This window comes from Seriola lalandi, unplaced genomic scaffold (assembly GCF_002814215.2).
Source record: "Seriola lalandi dorsalis isolate HSWRI2012SDOR001 ecotype SW California unplaced genomic scaffold, Sedor1 jcf7180002054469, whole genome shotgun sequence".
Classification (NCBI taxonomy): Eukaryota; Metazoa; Chordata; class Actinopteri; order Carangiformes; family Carangidae; genus Seriola; species Seriola lalandi.
In genome coordinates this window covers 1,440,785-1,468,648 of record NW_019525022.1, presented here as the reverse complement: position 1 = coordinate 1,468,648, position 27,864 = coordinate 1,440,785, and the positions used below count along the sequence as shown (strand labels likewise).

Here is a 27,864-nt window from a genome sequence, read left to right as displayed (position 1 = left end):
ACAGATGTCATTCAGAGTTCAGTGTGTGATGCATCATCACAAAAGGTTACCTGCTAAATGTGGTGTCAGTGTCTCATTATTTGACAGAAGCTGTCTGTTTCATTGCCCCGGGCCAAGCCAACTCTCTCCCTCTGTCTCTCTTACCCCCCTCTGTCTCTTACTCAGAGGCATCTGCCTCATTAACCACCATCAGCATTTTGTTTGCTGTGTGTGATTTGGATGTATTTGGAGTGAGGCAGGGGGGTGGTATGTGAGTGTGTGTGCGTGTGTGTGTGTGTTTGTGCATTCACTTGTGTGTATGCAGGCATCTCTCATTAGGCTAGAAAAACATTGACATTTTTGCCAGAAAATCAGATCACATCTTCTCTTCCTTTATGTATCAAAGGCTTCCTCCAATCAACTCCCTAGTGTGTGTGTGTGTGTGTGTGAATGAAAGTGTAAATGTGGTAGTGTAGTGGGAGACAGATGTTTGCTGATTCGACAAGTTTGCGTTGCAAACTCAGCCCAATTTATCTGACAAAAACATGATGCCACACAGACGCTCACAGTGACAGCCCACTCTTAATTTTCTCTCCTTTTAATTCAAGCTCTCTTTTTCCCTATAGCTTTTTTCTTTTACTTTCTTCTCTCTGTGTCTGTCCTCTCTTCCACACACAAACACACACACACACATACACACACACACACACACCCAACACTGTGTGATTACACCAGCAGCATTTCAGCTGGGTGTTCTTCAGGAGTTGTTTTCGTTGTTACAGACACCTCTGACTAAGTCTCAACTTTCACAGAAGACAATTTCTTCTGCCAAACTCAGAAATGATAAACATAAAGCGCTCCAGGCTCCACTTGACACTCTAATTATAATATATAGTGTCCATTAAACACATTACAATGCAAATATTCTGTTCAAACAAGATTAAACCCTACATAAATAGATGGGTTTTGGCATTTATTGCAATGCAATATGGCAATCATTACAATATCTCCTCAGTGTTTCTATTTTACAATGTACAAACTAGATAAAAAAAAAACAAACATAAATAAACAAAATGCTTCATGTAGCTAATGTTTAGCATCAAACAAGGGACATATTCACAGACACAGATGGACAACATACTAATCTAAATGTCTAATTCAACAGAAACAATAATTCATACAAGTGAAAAAAAAGAAAAAGAAAATGAATAAAAAAACACAAATAAATCACATAGTTAGTTAGTATGATCTTCCAGTATGAAACTAGTAAGAGATTGTAATGGTACATTCTGTCCGGCTCTTCCCACTCACTCTGGTAACTTTGCATATTCAGAATATTCAAAGATAGCTGATGCCTTGACAAGGGAGTTTCCACGTTGTGTGGATTCAAACTACGCACCACAGACACACACACACACACACACACACACACACACACACACAAACACACATACCTGCACACACACACAAACACACATACCTGCACACACTCACAAAGACATACAAGCAAACATAAAACACATTTTATTCAAGTCAAGCCCAAAGCAGCGAAAGAAAAAAAGTTGGAAGCCATTCTGCTTATGCACAGCATCACATGTCAGCCTTCACAAAACAGATAATAAAATAATGAAAAATGGCTGAGAGGATGAGCCTTCAGTCTAAGCTCTCAGTAGCTTAATGCTATCTGTGGCCACGTCCTGATCATTGTTTTTTTTTTTTTTTTCAGTCTTTTTTTTTTAGAAAACTCCACAGGATGGAAGTTCACAAAAGTGCTGCTTTTCTCTCTTTCTCTTCTTCTCACTTCGTATTTTCACTTAAATCCACGCCTTGTATTTCGTCTGGTGAAAAGTCCCTCTTAAAGTGCATGAATGAGGTAAATGAAATTCTTCTCGAAACAGGTTTGTATCCGTTCTGAGGTTCAGACTGGAACCATTGTGTGTTGCATGTGCTGCATTTGAGACAACATTTCTTGCTGCACACTGGCAAGTAGTATGTCCTGGTGTGACGGTGTGATTACTCCGAGTCTGTCCATCTCCCTGTGGGTGCAGAAACAAAGATACATGTTCAGACACACAAAGCTACAACATGCAGTATCTGAAGGATAAGGCAGGGCGGGATCTTTCTTATTCGCCAATTTCATGAAAACAACAACCACAACCAATGTTACATTTATTTAGCAGACACTTTCATCCAAAGCCACTTCAATTTTTTTCCCCATACACACACATCAGGATCTTTTTGGGGTTCAGTTTATGCTCAGTGACACATCTGAGCCATTTAACTACCAACCCTGTCTACCAATTAAGCTATAACCATAATATCAAGTTGTTTGTATCCACAGCCTGATATAGTTTATGCCTTTGTACTGCAGACCAGTCTTGTCATTCAGAACTATTCAAACACATCAAAGAATATGGCAACAAAGGAAAGCAGCATTAACAGGAAACCACATCCCTGCTCAGTAACATGAAAATGCAGTTACGCTGCAGTTTCACAGGAAACTTTAAGAGCAGTATTCATTGCAGTAGAGGAATATGTCGCCCATGCTATGGCTCTTTTATATGTTTTAAGTGTTTCTGAATCATAGTGGAGATGAAGTGACACATGAATAAGCTACATCAGACAACACCAGAGAGCTGGAAAAATTCACTGTCGGTTGCTTTATGTTATCCTTTAAGTAACAAAATAGGGGCCTGCTCACATTGCGTGTGAGGTGTTAAGAAAAGTGTGCAGACTTTCTCAAGAGGTTCTCTTCAATCTTCGTTTTTTCCATCCTGATACAATTATTTTCTGTCACTCTTTGCGTGAACAACTGAGAGCAAGACCATGAATTTCCTTCAAGGTGAGTATAATTTATCACCCATCTCTATGTCAGCAGACTTATCACCTTGCCTTCATGTGTTGGCATTCAGAACACAGTACTAACACTTTGCCTTTAATTGACACTTATAAACTAAAAACAAGTTCATTTTAAGCCTTTAGAGTGCCTCATGCCGCTGTCAATAACACATCCAAAACTTAAAATATCTCTTACTCTTTTACCCAAAAACAGCTTGTGTGTAATGCTACAAAATTCAGGCAGTGTTAATATTATGAATACAAGTAAGAAGTAAGATTTCTTCCTTTCTGTGTCAGATTGTCATGATCACAATGGCAATGAATTTCTATTGCCAGACATGGAAATTAGATTCTGTTTTCATGCTGCTGCTGGTTTTGCTCGAAGAAATGTGATGAGTAAATGCTAAAACTGACTCTCACTTTAATCCATTTTCGAGGGTACACTTACTGGTGTGTGAGAGCCAGTAGGCTGTCAAGGCTGGTGTATCCTGCTGCCGCCAGAGTGTCTCTGTACCTCTCCAACCCGATGGACTGCAGCCACTCGCACACCGACCACTCAGGCACACACACCTCCGGTACGACTGACACACACACCTCTGAACCCACCCCTGACTCCAGCATGGTGGGTGTGGGTCTGCAAACACAGCCAAGGAGAGAAAGCAGGTTGGTGGTTGCAATGTTCATAAATAGAAGTGTGAAATCATAAACGAATGATGGGTATGTTCGCCTACCAATAGGGTTGAAACATGTATGCGTGTGTGTGTGTGAGCACAATATGACTGTGGCTTTATGTGGATATACATGTGTTTGTCCCTGTATGTTGATATTTAATTTAAGCCTGTGCTTATGTGCATAGTATGTACCTGTCCCCTCCTGTCCGGCGCAGGGTCCCAGGGTTACGGATTAGTTTATCCAGCATGTTGAGTATCTGGCTGAAGGTGGGTCTCTCTGCTCGCTCCCTCTCCCAACAATCCAACATGAGCTGGTGCAAAACCACGGGACAGTCCATCGGAGCAGGCAGGCGGTAGCCCTCTTCTATCGCTTTAATCACCTACAGGATGAGGTGAGGTGGAGGTGGAGGTTTTTTTTTATTTTTATCAGGGTGCATCCAAAGCTAAGAGTTTACATAAGTATTACAAAACAAGAAGCAAGAATAAGGCTGGGTTTGGAACAACCTACTAACGTACTACTCATACTAAGTATCACGTCAAGATATGTATGTATTGTGTTCCGGCCACAAAGTATGTGGATTTTGTGTCCTTTTTTATGCCCAGATGTACACTAGATAAGCATATACTAGATTATATATACTCAACTGCCCCATAATGCATTGCATCTCTTCAGAGGTACAGTAAACCCGGCCAGCTGCTCTCCTCAAATCTCCGAAAAACATTGCAGCAGATGTACAAACAGGCATTAGTTAGACAAACTGACCACACATTAGAAATCTACATGGTTACACTCTCGCCTGAAAAAATATTCAAACTTAAACAAGCTACATATTAACGGCGAAGATCACAACAGCTTTTAGCCTGCTTTAAAATCCACACCAGTTATCGCTGTCACTGCTGGTTGGTGCAAAGTGCATTCTGGGTTACTGGCTGTATATTTCAGTGTGAACGCTCAGCTTGGTGACGCATACTTAATCCCTCATTTAGTAGGTAGTCTGCAGTGCATACTCATTGAGTTTGTAGTGGGCAGTAAATTAGTAGACAGTTCTGAACAGAGTCACATCAGCAGCTCTATGAGGCTGTACTTTGGCACCGTGATGCTTTGAGCTACATGCTAATGTCAGCTTGCTATCAGGCTCACGATGACAATGCTAACATGCTGATGTTTAGCAGGTTTAATGTTTACTGTGCTCACTGTATTAGTTTAGCATCTTAGTTACTCATCCAGCTGACATGGCAGTTTTTCCCAATTCCATACTCCCTACTACATACTTAATGTCACAGAATACTGTATTTGCAGTTAGTACATTAATAAATCTTAATAAGTACTTTGTGTACTTTTTAGTGCATGTAATAACGAAAATGATCTGCCACTTAAACAAAAGAGAAGCAAATTCTTTTTCCAAAGATTTATTACTTTCTTGTCTTTTTCCAGGATCTTTCCCGAGCTGTCTCACCACCATCTGCAAATTATTTCAATTTTTTGCAGCTGTGAGCAGCTCCTCTTATTTCCTGTGTGCATTGCATTGTGGGCCTATACTATACAACAATAAGACACTCAGAAATAAAGCATATTAAAATGTATCTAATATGAAAATACTACATATTTGAAACATGCCTTAGTATATAACTAGATCACATGCTTTACTTGTAGTTAGACATGAGATAAGACAAGTTAATACCACAGAGTTTCACTAAAACAAATTAGATTAAAAAAAGAAGAGAAAAAGCAGTTACTAATTTGCTCTGGCAAAAAACATCAATAAGATGGATAAAATGTCTAGAGAGCGTCTCATCAGGAAAGTTTTCTTAGACCACACAAGTTTGGAAGATGAAATCAATCATATTTGAAAATTTCCATATGCCAGACTGGCTCTTTGACCCATTCAAACTTAACAAGCTTTGATAGCAAAGGGATTGAAAATTTGCTCAGATCTCAGAAACTCTTCAGAACTAAATCACCCCTAAATGTATAAAATTTATGTGCTTGGCTGAAGGATAATGCTAAGCAGCAATTTCTTGTCATTTTTTATAAAGTCTAAATATTTATTTTCAATAAAAATGTCCTGTGACGGGTTGAAAAAAAATCTTTGCTGTCTGCCCTTTCTGATTTTAAGGCAAAATGTATTATTTTTTTTAAAGGGAGTGCTGAGGTCAAAGCCTCCGGGTCACAATGGAGTACGTCACACAGAGGACAGTTTATTTTTCTCCTTTGTCAAAATATCCTAAAGACGTGCTCCCTGTTTCATTTATTCATCTGTTTAAATGGGGTTCACTTAAATCCAATTTGTGGACTGTACAGAAGTAAAAGTTTAATTTGACTTATCAAGAAAGTCAGAGCACACAAATTATGTTTAATGAAAACTGTAATTGATGTTAATGTTGCCGGCTGTCAGTGTGTCTGTGCTGTTAAGTGTAGACAGGGAACTTGGACAAGAAACTTGTTTGTTAGAAACTTTTTCTAACTTGATTCTCTTTCAGTTCTGATAATATTTTATTCATTAGCGTCACTGCTAATTTCACAGACATTTCTCCACAACAGAGAGCACGGGGGCGACCACATGAGTAATCATATGGACAACTTTTAAACAAAACCCCACTGCAGTCTTTTTGCATAAAAACATATTTGGAAGTGAAAATGAAGGTGAAAGGTCAGTGTAAATGTTCCTTAGATCTTAAACGGCCACTTCCTTCTCCAACTTTGACTTCCCACATTTACAGTATCATACTTGTGTACTCACAGTTTTATGAAGCATTTTGAGTGCATTCACTTGGGTTTTCACGTCTTTGATTTCTTCAAATAATAATAATAATATAGGTGATCCAATAGTTTGATTTGACTTGATTTGTCTTTAAATACGCATGGAATTTCAGGAACCTCACTCTTTTGACTGCGAGTCATCTCACAAATTAGGCAACATAAAAATTACTCACATCCTGGTTGTTCATGTCCCAGTAGGGTCTCTCTCCGTATGAAACCACCTCCCACATAACGATGCCGTAACTCCACACATCACTGGCTGTGGTGAACTTCCTGTAGGCTATGGCCTCTGGGGCCGTCCATCTGATGGGGATCTTCCCTCCAGGAGAAAGGTAAGTCCCAGTGGCCTCCTACAACAGCAATAAAAGTCATACAGATTCAGTCAACAACAGAAATTTGTTGCATCCAGCATTTAACAAAAAAATGTACGAACTAAAGACATAAACAAAATGCAAATATTTGATTTCAGTGATGTGTGAGCAGATTCTGTGTATGTCTTACCCTTGTAGTGTAGGCAGCCTCTGGGTCGTCCTCCAGAACCCGACTCAGGCCAAAGTCCGACACCTTACACACCAGGTTGCTGTTGACCAGGATGTTCCGCGCTGCCAGGTCTCTGTGAACGTAGCTCATGTCTGACAGGTACTTCATACCTGAGGCGATGCCACGCAGCATGCCGACCAGCTGGATCACCGTGAACTGGCCGTCGTGTTTCTGAAATGTTTTAATTACGCAGAAAGGAGAGCAGGTCAACAGGGACACCTACATCTACAGAATCTGTGCAGTCACTGGTGAGCTGCATTCTGTCTGGGATTTTTGTACATTTCTTTTAAATTTTGTTTCATAACAGAGACTGACAGAATAGTAAACTGCACATACACGAAGAAAAGCATCCAGGGATCCATTTTCCATGTATTCTGTGATGATCATCAGCGGCTTGCCTAAACAGGTAAAGAGTTATAGACATTAGACTAAATTACAACCTGGAAGTTAAGTTATAATCCAAATACTGCCACTACTCACATCTCGTGACGACACCCTCCAGCCTGATGATGTTCGGATGGTCAAACTGTCCCATGATGGAGGCCTCAGACAGGAAGTCCCTCCTCTGTTTGTCTGAGTATCCCGCCTTCAGACTCTTGATGGCCACGTAGATCTCCCTCTTTCCCTGCACACGCAGCCGACCACTGCACACCTCCCCAAACTCTCCTACACGCATAGAGCGAACAGCAAAGTCAGCGCCAAGTAAGCGTGTGTGTGTGTGTGTGTGTGTGTGTGTGTGTGTGTGTGTGTGTGTGTGTTTGTGTGTGTGTGTGTATGTATATGCACTAATGCCAGGCTTACCCATGCCAATAACTCTCTCAATGTGAATACTGCTAACATCAATCTCCTTGGCAAACTCGTGGATAGCCTGATCAGGGTCTTCATAGGTGAACGGGTCCACGTAGATTTTGACCCCTGCCATGGAGGAGAGGCGGGATATAAGAGGAAGCGAGGGAGGAGAAGGAGGGATGCAGAGGAGGGTGACAAATATGAGTTGTGTAACTGCTGCGTATGTTATGTAAATGTCTTTGGCAGATTGTGTATAAGATGTGTGCAGGTGGATTGGAAAGAAGAAAGGAGAAAAAGAGCATCCATCCGTCTGTCTTTTTTTACTGTGTATGTGTGTGTGTGCAGTCTACCTGGGTTAAGATGTTTCTCCTCCTCTGAGTCCTGCTTTGTTTTACTGTACTTGCTCCTCCTGATGAAACATAAGAAATGATGGACATTTAACACACAGACACAGAAGACACGGTGTGTCAGAGCGTTCCTGTGACTATTTCTTTTCCCTTCTCACATGTTTTTATTTTGGTTTTTACGGTTAAGGGGAACTGACAAAAACGCATATGTGTCACATTGTTTTTAACTCAGTGTCTTCCTCTTCCAGCAGCGCTGTACATTCATTGGGTTTTTCAGGATTTGCCTCAATGAGAGCGACGACAATGAGAACAGAGCGCAACGGGCTGCGAGCAGATGAAAGCATTTAAGGGAGAGAGGGAGGAGGGGCGACGCCTCAGGTAGCGCAAGATAAAAGGTGTTTTCCATTAAACAAAGAAACTGTCAAAAACACCTTTGTGGCTGAGCAGGTGTGTGTGTGTGTGTGTGTGTGTGTGTGTGTGTGTGTGTGTGTGTGTGTGTGTGTGTGCGTGTGTGTGTGTGTGGTTATGTGTGTGTCTGTGGGCACTCATGCAAGCTTGTGTGTGTGTGTGTGTGCACGCCAGCGGAAGCTGACACACAAGCTGTGCTGGTGAAGAGACAGTAATGACAAGTCAGGGACAAAGGGATTATCACTGTCTCCACTCTAATCCCCTTTAAAAGCTCCAGGTAACACACACACATTATTTAGCCACACAATAGCAGGGGAACTGTTGTTTGTGTGCATTATGGCAGTTTGGTCAAAAGCAGTAGTTAAGGCAGAGGCAGCACACAGGTTGACGTAAGTGATGCACTGATGGGAAACTTCAAGCCGACCCAACAAGCCTACAGGAGGGCACACCTGCCTGTATGGAGGCTTTTATATATGTGCATGTGTGTATGTGTGTGTGTGTGTGTGTGTGTGTGTGTGTGTGTGTGTATACCTGCGGCTGATGATGAAGACAGCTGCAGATATCAGCAGTAAAATTCCAACCCCGCTGACAGACAGCAGCAGGAAGGCTGAGTTAACGCCTTCACCAATCAGGGGGAAGGGATCTAACAGGAAAGGGCACAAAAGTCACCGACCAGAAAGTTATAACTTCTTCATATAAACTTTAAAGCTTCCTCTGAAACTATTGAACGTTATTGTCAGAATACCTGAGTTGGTGGAGAATTCAAATGGAGCACTGAACTCTCCATATCCAGCAGCTGTGCGAGCGCGCACATGAAACACGTACACAGTGAGGGGGTTGAGACCTGTGACATCCACGCTGCGAGAAAAGGTCCTCATTATGCGGTAGGACCTCTCTTTCTGATCCTGATTAGAAAGGACAAAAAGAGGGGTCCCTTTTCAGTGCCTGACTGCAAATCCATCTTCACCATCAGTGAAATACAAACAGCATGCCCACATATTGACATTCCAGACAGCTGTCTGTGCTGCGTTAACCTGCCGGCGGCTCACCTTTTCATAGAACTTGACCTCGTATTCAAGGATGACCCCGTTGGGTCGATCCGGCTGTTGCCAGGACAACGACAAACTGTGCCTGGTGACATCGGTGGCCTGGATGGACGACACCGGAGAGGGAGCTGAGAGGGGTGGGGGGGTGGAAAGAGATAATTCAGCCACAATAGTTTACCTTTGTAGGATGACATACTTTATATCCTGTAATGCTGCTGATAAGACAATGTCCCCTGCATAGTGTTCCAAAGGCATGTTTGGTGTCTGTTTGTCAACAATCCCATTGACCCGGTGCACCTGAGAACTGACCCAAATCCCATTCCTGCCTTTTCCACAGAAACAAGACCCATTCTCCACATTCTCTCTCCGCTTACACCCTTCCATTTTCGAGCCCTTTATGGTGTTTGTCCTCCTTTGTGGCTGTTCATATGATATCGGGCCATATGGTGGTGCAGGTTGGATGTGACACATCCCCTGACACGCTCTCATGCTGTGCACACACAGCGAAGTTATTTCCCCGGGGCTGCTGGAACTATGCAGGTGTGTCTGTTTCTAAATGCCACCTTAAAGTCTTAAAGCAATGACAGTTGAGATGTAACAGCAGCACGCAAAAAAGAAAAGTACATGGCGAAAAGCTAATGGCAAGCATGTGTGAGGAAACGCCACACACCAGCAGACGCCTTCACAACTAAAATGAAACACACCATAAAATCCGAGTGATTTTTTAAACATTTCCGTGGTCAAGAGCTGACACAAGGAAAAAAAAAATCCCACACTTAGATACACTTAAGGCTGTTACGTGTCAACAAATTTTCTCTGTAGTGTTGTAACTGACTTTTTCATTGTATCTACTCTCTTGTCAACCAGCTCTGTCTGTTTGTATTTAAGTCAGTGATTTACATTTCCAAGAATGCTTTCTGACATCCTCCCGAGAACGCCCCTATAATTAATTCAGCTGTTGTTAGGTGTAGGAGGACAGATGAATAACTATGGCAACTATGACAGTGATAGTAAGAGCAAGAGTTTCCAGTTGAGAGAAAGGAGAGGAAAAGTGTCTTGTAGCTGTTGTTAATAGAGAAACTGGTCTCTCTGCCTATTTGAGGAAGGATGTGTCCTTGTGTTTGTTCAACATTAGTCTTCTTCTATTATGATCCATTGTAGTTTTATATAATCAGGGCAAATTGAAAGCAAATCCATGGAGAATATATTTAAATGCAGGACTGCTTCTTCTTTCACAAGCTTTCCTGGACTATATTTTGGACACAGATCCTTCACACTCTGAGGCATTATAGTAAAATATATGTGTTCCAAATACATTTACTGTTTTGCAGCATTGAAGTGATTTAGATTGGATACTACCTTTATCATGCACATATATAACTACATACAGAGCTTGTTCATTTCATGCTTCCACAGTTGTGAACAATACTCATGGGGCCTTCCCTCCCTGTGGACCCACATGCACTGAGCAGCAGTTTGCATTGTGCTGACCCACTTACAGACAACATCTATAAGCAGATTTTGTGTTACTGCAACAGTCAACAATCTGGCAAACACATTCACTGTAACGCACACTTCTCCTTCTCACCAGCTTGGTTGGTTGTAACGGTGACGGACACACTCTGCGCTGCCCCTGCACCGCTGGACTGGGAGACCCCATTGCGTGAGTGGACAATGAAGGTGTAGTGCGTGTGGGCCCTCAGCTCGCTCACCACCACCCTTGTGGTCTTCAGGCCGGTCTGGCCGGGAGAGAAGAGCACATCGGAGCCACAGGGCAGGCAGAGCTGGGAGCCGGAGCCAGAGCCAAGTCTCGGGTCATCTTCAGGTACTGGTCTGCTCTGGAAGACACCTCTCCCTGTATGGACCTCAGATCCTACAATCCCCTGGTCTGACTGCATGCCCAAGCCACTGTGCTGAGCTTCAGGCTGGGTGACGCTGCGATTCCTGGGGAGGGCTTTGCCGCCAGTATGACTGTGGCTGCCTGTTTGACAGATGAGACACTCCAGGCTGTAGCTGGTGTCACTTCGGCCTCCCAGGCGGCGAGGAGGGGCCCACTCCAAGACCACCGAGGTCTCATTCACAACTGAGATGAGCTGTTGCGGCGCTGAGGGTGGCTCTGAGGAGGAGAGAAGGATAAATTGAGAGTGAAGAAAACCAACCACATATACTGTGTATTCTATACTGGACCTAGACATAAGGAAAGTAGAAGTAGATGGGTGGGTGGGTTGAAATATAGACATCTGGCATCAGACTGAAAACCATAATGTTGAGAGATGGTTTTGATGGGTTGGATGTTTTCCTCTGTGGCATTTCTTTGAGCGTGTGTGTGTGTGTGTGTGTGTGTGTGTGTTTTCATTTTTCCCAGGCCGAGGAAACCATGCGCTGTATATAGGCATAATTAAGTTTACGACACACAGACCGAGGTCTCCAACTCTGTCACACAGAACCTACTCTCAGACTTGGAGAGTAAGACAGATAGAGAGAGAGAGAGAGCGAGAGAGAGAGAGAGAGAGAGAGCGATAGACGGAGAAAGAGAGAGAGAGGGAGAAAGAGAGAGAGGAGGACATTCATTCACTTCTCAATTTCTTTAGTTATCACTCCCAGACAGGATGTAGATGGTGGCTTAGTCATAAGTAACGGGATCATGAAACAGGGGTGGCATTCAGACAAGTTTGTGTCTCCCTCTGTTTGGTAGAGATAGAGAGGTTGGGAAACAATGAGTGCGCTTTTTGCTTTTATTTGCGAGCAATGCACACACATATTGTCTGTGTTTTCACTGATGCATTGTCTTCCTAGTATGTGTGAATGTGAATGTGAATGTGAATGTGAATGTGAATGTGAATGTGTGTGTGTGTGAGTGAGTGTGTTCTTACGGGTACAGGCCATAGAGGGAGGGTCGCTGTCGGCGCGGAAGAATCCAGAGTGGCAGTCACAGACAGTTGCTCCGTCTCTGAGTGAGTGGCTATGTGGGGGGCACTTGGAGCATCCTGCATCTGACGACCGGGCTTTGTAGAAACCAACAGAACAGGCTGCAGAGAGGCAGAGACACAAAGTGCAAGACTGATTAAAAACCACCACCTTACAGGATATCGCTTCTGTACCAGCACTCATGTCTACTTATCCAAACTGGGAGCATGTAGATCCAGATCTACTTGCCAAAATATTTGCTGGTTACAGCTTATAAAATTAAAACATTTGTTGGTTTTCTCAGTCATCTATGAAACGAAAACTGATTATCTTTGGGATGTGGAATGTCTCGGATTCGGGAAATTGTGATCCGCTTTTTTAAAATGTTTCCTGACTTCTTACTGAGCAAACATTCAATGAATCAGGAAAATGAAGAGTATATAAGGTGACATGATGCAGATTTCTGTTTTCATGATGTCCCATTGATGAAACACAGTGAAATATAGGTTTCAAAATATTCCAAAATTTCAGTTTTGTTAATATCTTATGAGGAGGGAAACACATTTATTAGTGAGAAACACTCCACAGGTTACCTTTAAAAAGTCCAAATGAGTGTATCAGTTAAAGTCCACCCTGATGTTGGTTGCAAGCAATGCAGTCAACATTGACTTTAGGTCAGCTGACCTCTGACCCTGGATACAATCTTTGTTGTCTCCTGTATTGACTGCTTGGAAAGCCCAGACAACAAGTTAATCAACATATGGAGTTTTTTTCTGAATCCAAAGACAAACAAGTGAAAAGACAAATCTCGAGAGAGAAATAGATATAACTTGAGTAGGAGGGGCACTTTGACTTCTTTTATCTTTGATTTTGATGAGTGAAGAAAGAAACACCTAAAGAACACTTACTGATCAGCTCCCACTCACACACACAGAAACCAGAAACACTAGAGCTGAATACATCAAAACTCCACAGTGCCGGCAGCCCACACAAATATAATTGACATTTAAATATATGAAAGAGGAGAAACAGAGAAAGAGAGAGGGTGAGGGAGAGACAGGGGGAGTGGAGGCAGAGAAATCTCTCTGTATACCAAGGAGTTCATGCATTGACAGAGTAACAATACAATAAATGAGTGCATAATTATACCGCTTGACATCCACTGGTGAAGCAAAAGAGATGGCAAAGCGTGGCTGGTTAGAACCAATTTTTTTCTCTCTTTAATTTCAGAAGGAAATCCTTCATTTGTTTCAACTGCAATCATTTTTTCAACACCTTCTTTTTCATCATCACCCCCTATTCATTCCCCTTCCTCAATCCCACCGTCTTTCCCCACTCTCTTCTCTTTTCCAACCCTTTCACGTTTCCAAGGCAGATGAAGACATCCCAGGGAGAGTGGATTGGAATGTGGGAATAATGTGTATGCGTAGATGTGTGTGTGTGTGTGTGTGTGTGTGTGTGTGTGTGTGTGTGTGTGTGTGTGTGTGTTCAAGTGTGTCAGTATGCTTTATGACACACTCGTCAGTAGATGAGAGAGAGAGAGAGAGAGGAAGTCTCCTCTGTAATCTACTCACACCGACCATCCTGCCCCATCTGTGTGAGCCTCCATAGATTTGCTCTTTCACACACTCTCTCGCCCGCCCTTTCACATTTTTCACAACCACCCTCATTCGCTCCCATTGCACTTCCTCCTCGACCTCCACTTATATGGCTTTGTGTCTCAGCTCACTCTTGCTCTATCTCCATATAGCCCTCTAGTCTCCAAGTGTCAAACTGTGAGAAAGCTTTGAAGCTGGCTAGCGGTGCTGATAGCTCGATACTGACACCGATTCAAACAAGACCGCACAAAAACACACACACACACACACACACACACACACACACGGCCGAAGCCTGTAGTCGAAACCTGTAAATTCATAAACACATTTACAGCTGATAAGAGCGACTTTCATCCGCTGAATGATTCACCGTGTTGTGTCAGCTGATATCATCAAATGCAACATAAAAGGCAGTATTATTATCATTCTCCTGCTGTTCTGCACATTCCTTTGTTTTTAATCATCAAAGTAGGTAAGTCAGCCATGGACAGGAAAGAGGGGGAATTAAAATCACAGAAAAAGTATTTGACCTGCTAAGGATTCAGAGGTTGATTATAGGGCTCAACAAGACTCTGCTTGGGGGTAGAACTCTGCCTTTGTCTCTGTCCCACCCAGTCCTCTAACCTTGTCTCCAACACAGAGGACAGAATGGAGAGGGAAGAGAAAGAAAGAGAAAGAAAGGAGCAAGTATTTGAAGCCATAAACTTCCGTCCGTGCCCTCTCATGTCTCTGTTCTCTCTGTTGTCTGTAGCCTTTTGTGTCTTTTTTAGCACTGGTTTCCACCAGGGGGGTGAGTGCTGCTGACCTGGAATAAGAGCTCATGAGGGTGTCATTAACCCGACATTAACCCTACGCTACCAAGAGCCGCGCAAGAGCCTGAACTCCACCAGTTAACTGGGAGGGATATGTAGGCAAACATACACACATGCTGATAAGATAAGGTGAAACCTTGGATAGATGTGTGTGGGTGTCTATGGACACGTTCACATTCTGCCTGTTAGGAGGACAATAAATACACTGTAATCAGCTGCTGGAGACAAGTTGGAGAAGGTAACGGATCGGGAAGGTTCTGAGAGAGAGAGAGAGAGAGAGAGAGAGACTGACAAGGAGCGTGAGATAAAGAGGTGAAGAGAAAAACGACAGTGAGGAGGAGGCAGAGACACGGAGGGGAAGGTGCCCTTTGATTACTATCAGCATTGTCGGCATTTGCATATGCATTCTTCTGCTACCTAAAATGCAAATGCAGCTCATTGCGAATCCAGCTAAGAGCCTAGTCGGCATACTGTATGCGTGCATGTGTGTGGGTGTGTGTGTGTGTGTATGTATTCTCCTTGACCCCGTGTTATCTGTCATCATCCCTTGTTCCTTCCCAGCAGAGGGGTGTAGATGGAAGGAAGTACCCCTGACCGCTCCAGTCTGACACCTGTCTCTGTGATGGATGGAGGGAGGGAGGGACGGATTGACGGATTGATAGACTGTCACGCGAGAAGGCGGGACACTATTAATCACAGGGGTCATGCCCTGTTAATTAAAGCCCAGAGAAATGCTGGAGAGAAGCAGTGATTCTTATCTTCTCCTGCTGTATGTCTTCATTGAAAGGATTGCCTGTTTCCCACAAAAAAAAAAAAAAATCAAGCTGACAGTCCTGTGAAGTCTGGTGCCAAATTCATCTCATATCTTACATCTCTTCAGTCAGTTTGCATTTAAAACCTCAGTGTGCTCAGTGGAAGCCACAGCTTTAAGTTTGTCTAAATTTAAATACTCACAAAAACTGGTGGTTTGAAGAGAAATGTGTGTGTGTGTGTGTGTGTGTGTGTGTGTGTGTGTGTGTATGTGTGCGCGTGTGTGTGCCTGCCCAAAGCCAACAGTGCAAACATTAGCATGTGAAAGGGGCTACACAACAATAACCCCCCCCCTCCACATCACACTCAGAACACCCAGCAGCACCCCCACCCCTGACCGGGGATCAGGGAGAAGAGTTGGAGAAGAGAAAGGAGGGATAATGAGAGCAAGACAGAGAGACCGAGAGGGAGAGCAGAGCTTGTTCCGATGCCAGACAGCTACAGACGGCCCGGTGGAGCTGGCAAACCTCCTCCATGTTAAAACAACCTGGGAGAGGGACACAATAGCTCACACACACACACTAGCACACACACACTTTGATTGTGATGGCGGAATGCAGACAATTCCCCCCACCTGGGTTTGGCTTGCCTCAGACAATAACTCGGGCCTTTCCACTGTCTTTGCCTGCTTTGTCACCTGTCATACGCGCACATGGTGTACACACACATACGCACACACACAAACACGCACGCTCCTCCTCCCTTCTCTGTTTGCCCCACCACACTCTTTTCTAGGCATTCCCGGGCACTCCTCCAAAATGTGAGTATATGGGAGGGAGGGCTTTGTTAGGGAAGAAATTTGGAGATACAGTACACACACATTTACACTGGTGCGCACACACACACACACACACACACACACACACACACACACAAACACATGCGCGCGCACGCACTAAATCAGCAATCCAAGATGTCCGGAGTCCAGAAATGCAATGCAATAATTAGTGGGACTGAATGCAACGATTACACACTCTTTCTATCATCCGCTCACTCTTTTTCTCTGTCATCCCTCTTTCAGTGTTGCTGTCTTTCCCTCTTCTCCCTCTTTTCATCCCTCTCGTCCAAACGCTTTCTGCTGCTGACGAGACACTGCAGGTGCGTTGGAAAGAAGCATAACCATGAAATCTCTCTGGACGGAGGGAACACAGGATCACACACATGCAAGCAAACACACACACATTCACACACACACACTCGCACACACACACACACACACACACACGCACACATACACACACACAGAAAAACATTCCAACCCTCCAGGCAGTGAGCAGAATCAGACGACAGAAGAAAGAGGCCAGTGGAGAGAGTGAAACAAAAAGTGGAAGGCTCCTCTGTCATTCCGCTTCTCCAGCCGTTCACATTATTTCAAATTCTCTCTGTTCTTTCTCCTCTGCTCGCCTCTTGTCTCTCCTCCTTCGTTTCCGATCCTCCCAGACGGATCGCAGCTGTCAAACTTTTGACGTCTTCATCTACCTCGGTCATGACCCTGCACTCTGCAGCTAAACTCTCTCTCTATATGTGTGCGTGGCTGTCAGTCAGAGTTTTTGACGTCTTCATCGGGCTCAGTCATGACCTCGGTCTTAACCAGGGGTTTAGAAAAGAGGGGGAGTTCCCTCTCTCTTGTGTTTCTCTACTCGTCCCCTTTGCACCCCGATGACGAACCCCCAGCAGGGGAGGGGCGGCTCTCCATTGATGCCTTCTGCTGTCAGTGGCCTTCTTTCAATCCTCCTCTACCCCTATTCAACAACTAATCCCTTCTTCCTCTCCAGAGCTTCTCCTCTCATCCTCTCCATCCTCATTACTTTGTGTCAACACTGAAAATGAACTTTTCACATCTCACCGCATTAGGTAATTCCACCCTTGTTTCAATTCAATTCAACTGGAGTTTTTGACTTATTAAAACGCTCTTTAGCAATGCAAAAAGTATTTGTGAAGAAGCAAACGGTGGTTATTGCACCCGAGCTCTTAGAAAAATGAAAAACTGCTAAATAGATAAATGCCAAAATAAGCTGCAAATAGCAATCAATCCAACCAAGGAGCAGACAGTCTGGATTTGTTGGTGAGTGTTTGCTATAATTTGAGCTATTTGACATTTTGGAGAATGTCTGCACTGTGCAAACCTAGAGTCTTAGAGTTATCGATGATTGAGATTCAACGTTAATTCATCAAAACTTTTTTTCAGAAGCTGGATGTGCTTGGATGCAGACGAGACAATATTGGCCTGTTTGAACAGCCACGAAAGAGCACCGCCACCTCTCACACTCCTGCTGTAGGGAATAAACAGATGAAATTCCTTGAGGAAGGTTGTGACTCTTTTCTTCTTCTGCAGTTTTGGCAGCACTGTGCTGATTACGAAACAGCGATACCGCATCGACGTAATGCCGCAACTGCAGTCAGGAATCACAGAAATCCACCAAGTGCAGCACTTGTTGGAAAATAACCTGTCAGAGTTTGACGAGGGCTAAAGGCGGCACGAAATGTGAGTAATTCTCTGAGCAGGAAAAACTGTGGCTGTGTTGCTATGAGGGACGTTACTGTGTCTTGGGTGCGAGCAGTCACTTCCTCGACTCTTAATCTAACTCTCAACAACAAAGAGAATGTACGCGTTTCCCGAAATGTTGCACTATCCTTTTAAGATATTTGGTGAAGGGACATGATTCCCCTTTTGTCGGCATTCACTGTTCAGAATCAAGGCGGCCTGTAATGACCGGTGTCTCTGTCCAAGCTATGTTCTCTCAGTCTGTCTGTCTGCATAAGTCTGTTATACTGACTGAGTGAAGACATGTGAGCCTAGAAGATCCAGCAGCCTTTTGACCTCAGTGACGGGAGGAGAGACAGATCATCTAAATCTCCCCTCAAATCTATCTGCTTTTTCCCTCCATCCCGCTCTGCCCTCCCCCTCCCTTTCTCTCTGTGAATTTCAAACTTAAAATGGGAGAAGCGTTAAGGCGTCTATCCAATACTGCAGGGTCAGAGTTTTCGCTGAGCAGCATTCGGTATTCATCCAGACTTTGATGGATTTCCACTGAGGCAGCTGAGCCCAGCCAACAACCTGACAGGCAGTGAGAGCGGGGAGACGGAGAAGAGAGCAGCAGATAGATAGATGGCACTTCACATCTGCTGGAGGTTCAACAGAGTCAAGGGTCTCTCCTAAATCTAGTTGAGGAGGAACATCTTTCAGGCCTCTGGGACCACCCCGCAAACCTCCTCCTCTTTTCAGAAGGAACAAACGGGGCAAGTGGGATGAAGATTTTAGAGAACGTTTGTAACGTTGAGAATTTTGACTCCTGCTTCTTCTATTGTGAAGAAAAAAAAAAAGGTTTTTTTTCTCAATTTATCGCCAACTGGCACCAACTGCATCCCTCTCTTTATGTCCATCTCTCTTTCTCTCTCCCAGCATCTCCTCTTTTCTCTTTGAATTATGGGTCTGTTTGTTATACAATTAGCCTGCTGGGATGGGCTTCATAAATAAAACTGAGGGAGCAGATCAGTGAGTCGCCTCCCCCCGTCTCTCTATTGGTCTCTGTCCATCTGCGTATGTGTGTGTGTGAGCGTGCGAGCGAACATGTTGTGTGTCTCTCGCGTATGCAACTGAATAGGGGGAGTGAAGCCGTGTTGTAAAAGTGTCTCCACTTAGTCTGTTTTCCCCCACACACCCCACTTTCTCCCAAAGGCACACACATTTAGTAGTCTTCACTATCACAACAGTCACTTCCAAACATTACACGTCATCCATGCCACATGTATGTTGGTGAGAGGTGTGAACAGCTTGCATATTTGTTACCGTAAAGTTCAGACCAGATTTGTAAGTGATAGAAAGGCATTTTTGTCCAGATGGTTGTTGTTATGACACCTCACACCGAGACCTGAGATCCTCTACTAATACTAAAAACACTGTATTAGGACTTAAAATCTGTTTACAGCTTGAAGATAACTCAAGAGGTGAAGGATATTGAATATTTAAAGGATACATGACATGATATTGTACCCATACTGAGTCATATAGAGTGACTACTGTCACTTAGTGACTCTACAGCAAAATGACTTCCAGCTATTTGACTAAAAACTCGAAAACAAACCAGTACAGCTGAATATTTTAAAGTAATAGCTCAAGATTTTCGCTCATACCATTCTCATGACAGTCCATTAAAAATGAGGCAGCCATCAAGAGACAGTTATTTTAGCATAAAGACTGAAAAGAGTGGGAAACAGCTATCCTCCTCTGTCAGAAGGTAACAAAATCTGTACTCTGTAAACTGCACTCTAAAACTCACTAATGAACACATTCCAGAAAAAATAGTAGTGTAAAGACGACAAGTTGTGGTTTCATGGGGGTGTGTTTGACTATTTCTTGACTGGGTGCAGGAATTTTCTGGAGGCTTGTTGTCATCGTGACCTTTGCAAGGCAACCAGTAGCGCGTCCTTAAGATATAACGTGTGATATCCTTTAAAGGTCCTGGTAAGTGGATTTTGTTACCTTTGGACAGATCCCTCTGTTTCCAGTCTCTGTGCTAAGCTAAGCTAACCATCTCCTGGCTCCAAAACTAATCTAACTCTCGGCAAGAAAGTGAATCACAGCGCATTACACAAAAATCATTCCTAAACAGAGTCTGAGCTTGTCAAAATCTCACATCTGCCATCAAAAATCCAAACGCCTATTCCCTCCGTATGTTTAAACAATTCAATCCTGCTGTAATGGATTACATTCTGCAATACATTATTTTATTAACTATCTCTAAACAACATCTGCACTGCAGTTCTGATACAATTCACTATCACAGTAAAAGGTGGAAAAACATGCACATGAAAATACAGTATTTTGCTGTGGTGTTGTGGAACATACTGCATGACTGAAACCATTACCAGCTGGCAAACATGTCAGTTGTGCCCCTTTAAGACAGAATTTCTAAACATACTGCTTGAAAATAATGAAAACAATCCACAGAATAATCAAGCAGGTGTTAATTAGTACACAAACCAAATCTCGGTCAATGTTTGCCATCATTAGCGAGTAGCTTGTTAAGTCGAGCACTTGTGATTGTTACTCATAGAGACATGGTACTTAGAAGTGGCAACCCAAGGGGGGTGGAGAGCTCACAGCAAGATGAGGCAGACCATCACAAAAACAAACACCAAGTCTCGGTAAAGTATTTCTGTTGCGTCACTCACCTTTACATGCTCCGCCCTTATCTTCATTTCCTGGGTTGCAGAGACATCCACCAATGGGAACTAACCACTCTCCATCCGCACCGCAGTACATTTTAGGCTCCTCTCTCTCTTCTGATTGGTTGACACAAGACCCCCTGACCTCCACTAAGGAGGACGTATCAGCTCCGGTAACGGTGTCGGGAAAAGTTGCCAGGTTACGGATGGTGAGCGGGCAGGTTTTGTAGAACACCCTGACGGAAACTAGCGCGATGCACGCGCCAACATCCTGAAAGGCCAAGTAGAAGCCTTTGCGGGTCGTGACCTTTACGTCTCGCACCTCAGTGTTCAGTTTCATGATGCGGTCTCCAACGTCCACCTGGATGGAAAGAGATGGGAGCTAGATTAATGAAATGTGCAGTAAAGTGTGTCAGCTCTTATTAATTCAATTTGCTTGTTTAACCTTAAGTGGGAGTTGCTATTGAACCATGGCTGATCTTCACACTTTCAGCATTTGGCTCTCATCCAGACTTACTTCTATTGATTACAAAGGTAAAATAAGCTTTAATGCATACAATGCTAAAATCAGAACGAATGTTAGTGTGGACTAAGCAAAATCTCCTTGCCAAAAATTCTGGGATGGTGAAATAGCCATCTGAGATAGAAATGCTTGTAAAACAAATAAAGAAATTACAGCTAAGTGCCAGGGGGGTGTATTTTCGAGATAAGAGCAAATTAAAGTGAGTGGAGGAGGGATAAAGAACTCGAAGCCTGACTCAGTTGATTAGTGTTACCTGGGTGAAGCTCTCGTCTGCTGCCACAGTGTCCACCTTAATGAAGCTGCTCTCTTTGATGTAACTCTCCCTGTCTTCGTTTGATTCGTGGTAGTACAGATTGAATGTCTCCTACAAGACAAAGGAGAAAGGAAAAAAAAAAAGAGTAAAATGTCTATTTATCATCATCAGGGCTCATCTTTTCTCTTAATATGATAATGAGTTAAGGGGGGGGGGGTTGTGCTTGAGTAATCAGCAGCTGTAATATATAATAAAGCCCCATTAGCAGCAGTCTGTCCACTGACTAATAAGCATAAAAGTTAACATGTTAAAAAAAGTCAAGCCTTTAAAAGAAATCCTTGTTAAGTTTTTCCTGTACCTTGCAGGTGCCGGTGACCCCTGGTAGGCTGTTACAGTCTCTCAGTGTGAACTTGACTTCGACATAGACCCGCTGAGCGCCGGACCGAGGGATCCAGTCTGTCCTCAGCCAGTTGTTTTGACTGGGTTCTAGGACGTTACACACCTGGTACGTTCTGATGGGGATGTTCTTCTCATCCATAATACTCACCTCCTCCCACTGAAAATGAAAACACACTAAATTGTATTGCTACACTTGGGCTGGCATACATTTATGTTGACTATGTTATGCATGTTTGTGCACACTTAAGATTTCAGGCCACCACTTTACAATACGTTCCATAAATATTAAATTCCCAGTTTTCAGGTTTTCACTTGTTTCAGTTCATGCCGACAGTAAGAAAATCAACTTGTAGTTATCTGAGACTTCATCAAAACAGATGCTCCATCAAACAGATCATTAATCAGTGATCTTTAATTGCCAAAGTCCTGAAATTGTCATGTGGTCGAGCCTTCGAGAACAGGTTGAAAACTTTTTCTATAATCAGCTGCCAAGTAGTAATGCATTAAAGTGATGCTGTCAGAAAATGAAACACTGTACACAAATATATTGCGAGAAGGTAAATGTGACTATGGACGCGTATGTCAGAGTTCCTGAAATGTACTTAAATATAGCATAAAAGACGGGTCCTCGGAGGCAGCTGCAGAAGATAGGCAAGCGAGGAGAGAATGAACAAAGCTCTTTTTGGGTCTTGCAATGTGCATCTCTCACTCTACCAGGGTGGTAAGAATTTTTAACCTGTGCTTTGGCCCTTTTTATTACTTTTACTGCTGCTGTCCCCGATTTACCTTGAATTTCTTGTCATACCTATTTTAAATATTTAGTGATAAGAGCAAATGTTGAAGCAGAATTAATGATAAATTTGGAGGGGATGTGGCAAAAGCTGCATGGCACACATTTGAAAAAGCACACACAGCTGTCATGTGGTGGCAAGAACTAGTGGAGACGATGACGTAACGTAAAGTCTGAACCAACCTAAACTTCATCACCCGCTCTTTAGCCCTAGAAGGAACAAGCTTTAACACAGAAACACTCTTACAGAAGTGGTGACCAGAAAAACATACGTATTCCTCATAAATACAGAAAAACAAGTTCACATACATTTCAGATGCCGAGGAGCATGCTCTAATTCACTGCTGTCGTTTGAAACCTCACAGCCCAACATTCGTTCTCACATCAATATTCTCCACCGGACAGTGGTTCAGATTAGTTGCGACTCCAAGGTTTTTACAGGCGCATTTTCATACGAGTGAAAGAGACTCATCCCTCACTGCACCATCCATCTCAATAGAGCTGACTATTTGCCTTGTACTGTGACCCTTCAAATGACCGCTGAGCCTCCCAACTCCAAATTGGCTTTTTATTGCTACTGAATAATAATCTGCTCTCTCCCTACCGGCGAGAGCTGTATACACACTAAATGCACCATGTCGAAAGAGGGCAAAAGGGAGGGAGGATGACAGAATGTGTGTGTGTGTGTGTGTGTGTGTGTGTGTGTGTGTGTGTTGAGGGGGGTCTGTGTGTTACTGTGTGTCTAATTGGCCCTGATCGATATGTCATCAGGGCCAATCTTATTGGCTGATATTGGTTTCTCACAGATATTTTGACACAAAGATAGGTGTGCATGTTGGCAGATATGCAAAAGTACAATCTAATGTCTTCATTTTCCTGCATACTTGGCCTTAACTTCTCTTAATTCAAATGCATTTATGTTTTTTTGTATTAATCTTTTTATTTTTCAAATGTTTTTTAATTTTCAATCAGGTTTACTGCAGAACATCTACTGTCTTAAAGCCATCTTTGATAATAACATTTAATATTTACACTTTGGCTTGATAGATCATTATCGCATTTTTATTATCTTGAAACACCAACATCGGTATAGGCCTCGAAAATCCAGCATTCTTCCGGCTCTTTAGTGTAACCATGTCTTCCATGTACAATATGTGAAAATAAGAGCGTCCACGCATGAGCAAGAGCATGAGCATGAGCACATGGTTACGTCTTTGTGTGCTGTGTGTTGTTTATTATATGTGTGTGTCTTTGTGGGGAAGAGAGCTGTAAAAAAGCTGTCATGGGGTATGATGCCTCCTTGTCTGGTCTCCTTTGGAGTCTTTGTCAGCAGACAGAAATCACAGCTGTCAGAGGAAAAAAACGCTTTGCACTTGCCCCAATCATACAGAAATGGTGTTTTTGTGTGTATGTGTGTGTGTGTAACTAAAGGATGCGGAAGGTGGGGGGTGCCTGTAATCAAAAGCTCAGTGCGTGCAGACCAGGACCCTGTCAATCAAGCGGCTTGTGAGAGAATGAGAGCATGGTGACTGAAGAAAATAAGAGTCAAGTTCACCAATAACTCTTAAACCAACAAAGAGGTGAGAGAGACACTGAGCAAATGGGAGGGAGAGAGAAGGAGAGAGAGAGAGGACGTATAGATGGCAGATCACAATGTACCAACAATAAAAAGTACAAATAGATGAGAGGAGATGACATGAAGTAGATATTTCCAGGATTCATTTTGGCAACTGCATGGTAGTAAAAATTCCTAAAAAATGACACCCACCACCAAGCTGGTTTATGCCTTTTCTTGTGCCAAACGCAACGCCAGCACTCTCATATTAGCACTTAGGCTTGGTGAACAACAGCACATTTCAAAATCTGTGGGATGATTATTTACAGTTTCCAGACCAAGTGTGTGTGTGTGCGTCTGTGTGTATGTGAGAGAGAGAGAGAGAGAGCGTGTTTTTCCAAAGAGAGACCATATCTGTAAAATAATAATAATAAAAACAGGCTCCCACTCACCCCTCCCTCTGAAGGACTGGCTGCCCATTTCAGCTCTCCTGGCACTGTCCTGGTATCCAGCAGGGTCACTAAAATGCATACACACACACGGACAGGTGGTTTAAGGGAAAACAGCCTTCAATGTTGCAATAAAAATATTAATGTAATTCTTTAACAGTGAAAGTATTTTTGCACTCAGAGGGCTTGGCCACACCATAAGCAGAATGACCACTAAGACTGGGACAAATGAAAACAGCAGGAGGTCTGTCTCTGTTTATTTGCGATGATCCATCATTATTTGTAATAATTATTGTTATTTTTATATATAACATCAGATAGATCTATAAAATATCTATAAAATTTCAAAAATCCCACGATTTGAAGGTGTCAAATCTGATTCATGCATAAAGAAACAACCAAAAAGTATGAGTTTGAGCTTTAACTGCACATGAATAAAAGATAAGTCTTTCACACTAGACTGTTCAGAACAGTGTGCGCTACAGTGGCCACATCATGTGAAAATATCCAAGAAACAAAAGATTTTCGTGACAGCGCTAGAAAGAGAGAACATGCATCTGAACTCCCTGGGGTCACATCTCTGCCAGAAACCAGGAGAAATACCAACGACTGTGAAAATTTCCCAGAAATCCAACTTTTGGGCTGTTTAAGTTTCATACATATTCTCCCTGCTCTTTCCCATCCAACAGGACGCGCACGGAGCGCACGCACCCGTGTCTCTCCCACCGTCCACCAGCGGAAAACCCGAATGCGTCGCACAGCTCCAGCACCATTCCCTCCTTACTTACCTTCGTTTGGTGGATAAATCCTCATCCTCGAACTTGAAACTAGTGTTATTATCCAGATAAACGTGCAAAATGTTCGCCATAAATTTGCAGCCATGTGTGCCGACGTGTGGAAGCGTGCGTGCTCCCCGTTGGCTCTGCGCGCTGGCTGAAGCGGCTCCATCCCGGTGGGAAAAGTGTGTGTGAATGAACCCAAGTGTGAAAGCGAGTTGGATGCAGCAGCGGATACTGGGGCGGTCTCTTCCACTCAGATGCGTCCCTTAATGGTAATTCAAACGGCATGAGCCAAATAACATACAGTGCTGTGGTCCATGTCAGCGTCAATGTGTCATCTCCACAGTCATATTTGTGATAGTATTGTCTTAAAAAAAAAAAAAAAAAAAAAAAAAAAAAAAAAAAGGCAAGTGGAGGAGCTACTGGATATAATGTTATTGACTTATTTGTGGGTTCGAGGGATTAAACATGGGACATGGGAAAGCATCACAACAAGTTGGTGAGGTTGTTCTCCATGATCTCATGAACAACAACACACTTTGAAACCACTGATCTAAGGCACATAATAGGGATAAGGATAGGGTTAAAAAAAAAAAAAACCGCACTAGTGCATTAGATAGGAAGTGACATTTAGAAGTGATAACCTAAAGGAAGCCAGGAGGCATGGGGTCACAGAGGTCACACCATCACGTTAAAAAAAAAAAGAAAAAGAAAAAAAAGAAAAAAAAAAAAAAAGGCTGTGACATGAATCTCAAAACCTGAATGTGTCACTATTTCCCAATAAAGGGCTGGACTGCTCAATGTGCCTTCATAGCAACTGAGGTGGTTGGAAGCTCTTTGTCCTGAGGAGCGTCAACACTCAAGAGTGTGACTACAGCGCCACCTGTTGATGGCTGTTGAGGGAAGAAGGAAAAACCCAATGATTGACCAGGGATATGTCGTCACAGGGTGTTTTATATTTTAAGCCTAATAAGATAAGAATAAGGAGCATCCATATTCCCCCACCATAAGTCAACGACAGTTCTTTAATATTTTTATCTATGAACCCCAGAAGAACACAAGAGGACGCAGGACTGTGGCCTTGAGTAGAAGCGCGGTGGAGCAAACAAAGAGCAGGCTCATGACCCGTCCTCCTACACTCTCCCTCTCTCAAAGACTCTGGTGAACAATCGCTCTCGGTGGAGGCACAGCTTGAAGAAGCAACTACTTTCATTTTCATTGAGCCTGTAGGTTTTTCCCTGTCTGACGACCACAAAAGGTGAAACAGACACGTGCGCCACTTTTAGGTCTTGTTTAATAGATGAAGGCAGGCCCTGATGATCCCGGTTGAAAAAGACCAACAAAGAGTGAAATAACAAGTGTTTCAGTCTGGTTTCAAAGTAGACTGTTTTAAGCAGTATGTGTATGTGCATGTGTATGTGCTTGTGTAAGTACGTGTGTTTCTGCATTTGCATGTAGTGTCTGTGTGATTCTCCATCTCGGGCCGGTCTCCATCTCGCTTTGTGTCTTCACAGTTGCTATGCCGAAACCATCTCGATCCCCTGTAAGGCATCATAATGGACCCAGGAAGAGCATCTGGCGCTTTGAGTCGCCAAAAACGATCTCCCTGCTTCAACCTGCCACTCTTCCCCCATCCACCATAATACCGTTTTCACGTTTCATTCTCCCCCACCGCCACGACAGACTGCGCAATCACAAAGACCCAATTAGCCAAGAGGGGATCACGATTTCGCTCATGCGGCCGAGGGCCAATCGCATCGTTCGGCGTACAGCGAGGGCCTATGGGGCAGCGGCGCAGGTGGGTGGGACATGGCTGTTGGGCGGAGGTGACACAGTGACATGGTTGGAGAACGGTCCGTTGTTTCTGGTCATTTGTGTCACCGAAGTTTTGATTGATGACCGTCGGGATGTGTTTCCCACTCTCCCCTGAGATTCCCAGCTCTCTGGAGGGGGTTTCCACAACAGGCCCCCCAACCTCAAACCCCTACTTTAAGTTTGGCCCTTAGCCCTACGCCACACAAACACACATCTACACCCACAGAAACACACATACACACACACTCGCTTTTTGTTCCCTTTTGGGGCCCCAGATGGCTGCTGCCCACACATCTGTATTGTAAATCACTAAATATAGGCCCTGTGTGTGTGTTTTTGTCAGTATATGTGCAAGTGTGAACCTGCATTCATACACGTACAGTATCTCCAAGAGTCTAATAGTGAGGAGGAAAATGGAGAAGCTAGGAAGAAATAAAGCAAAGTACATACAAAGTGGCCAAATGTAAATGCATGCGTGTGTGTGAGAGTGTAAGGAGAAAAGCCCGAGGGACGGTAGGTGTGTGGGCGGTTGAGAAAGATGAACAAAAGAAGCAGAGAAGAGAGATGAGGAGCAGCGCATTGCCAGTGAGGATTTGATTGGGTGGGTGGGTGGTGGTTGTGTGGGG

At 43.5% G+C, this 27,864-nt stretch overlaps 1 protein-coding gene across 1 annotated transcript; it reads right to left on the bottom strand.

Moving 5' to 3' along the window:
- Positions 1 to 575: 575 nt before the first annotated feature.
- LOC111658807 (ephrin type-A receptor 4-A-like) lies at positions 576 to 25,767 on the bottom strand. The gene is made up of 19 exons (XM_023411470.2): positions 25,433 to 25,767; positions 24,648 to 24,715; positions 21,810 to 22,007; positions 21,452 to 21,562; positions 20,682 to 21,036; positions 12,253 to 12,408; positions 10,968 to 11,495; positions 9,383 to 9,507; positions 9,079 to 9,238; positions 8,865 to 8,976; positions 7,929 to 7,987; positions 7,591 to 7,704; positions 7,270 to 7,455; positions 7,126 to 7,187; positions 6,751 to 6,960; positions 6,423 to 6,599; positions 3,681 to 3,868; positions 3,266 to 3,451; positions 576 to 2,015 (listed from the first exon to the last, which is right to left on the bottom strand). Exons 1-19 carry the CDS (start codon positions 25,590 to 25,592, stop codon positions 1,898 to 1,900), a joined length of 3,273 nt encoding a protein of 1,090 aa, XP_023267238.1. The 5' UTR covers positions 25,593 to 25,767; the 3' UTR covers positions 576 to 1,897.
- Between the last annotated feature and the right edge of the window lie 2,097 nt (positions 25,768 to 27,864).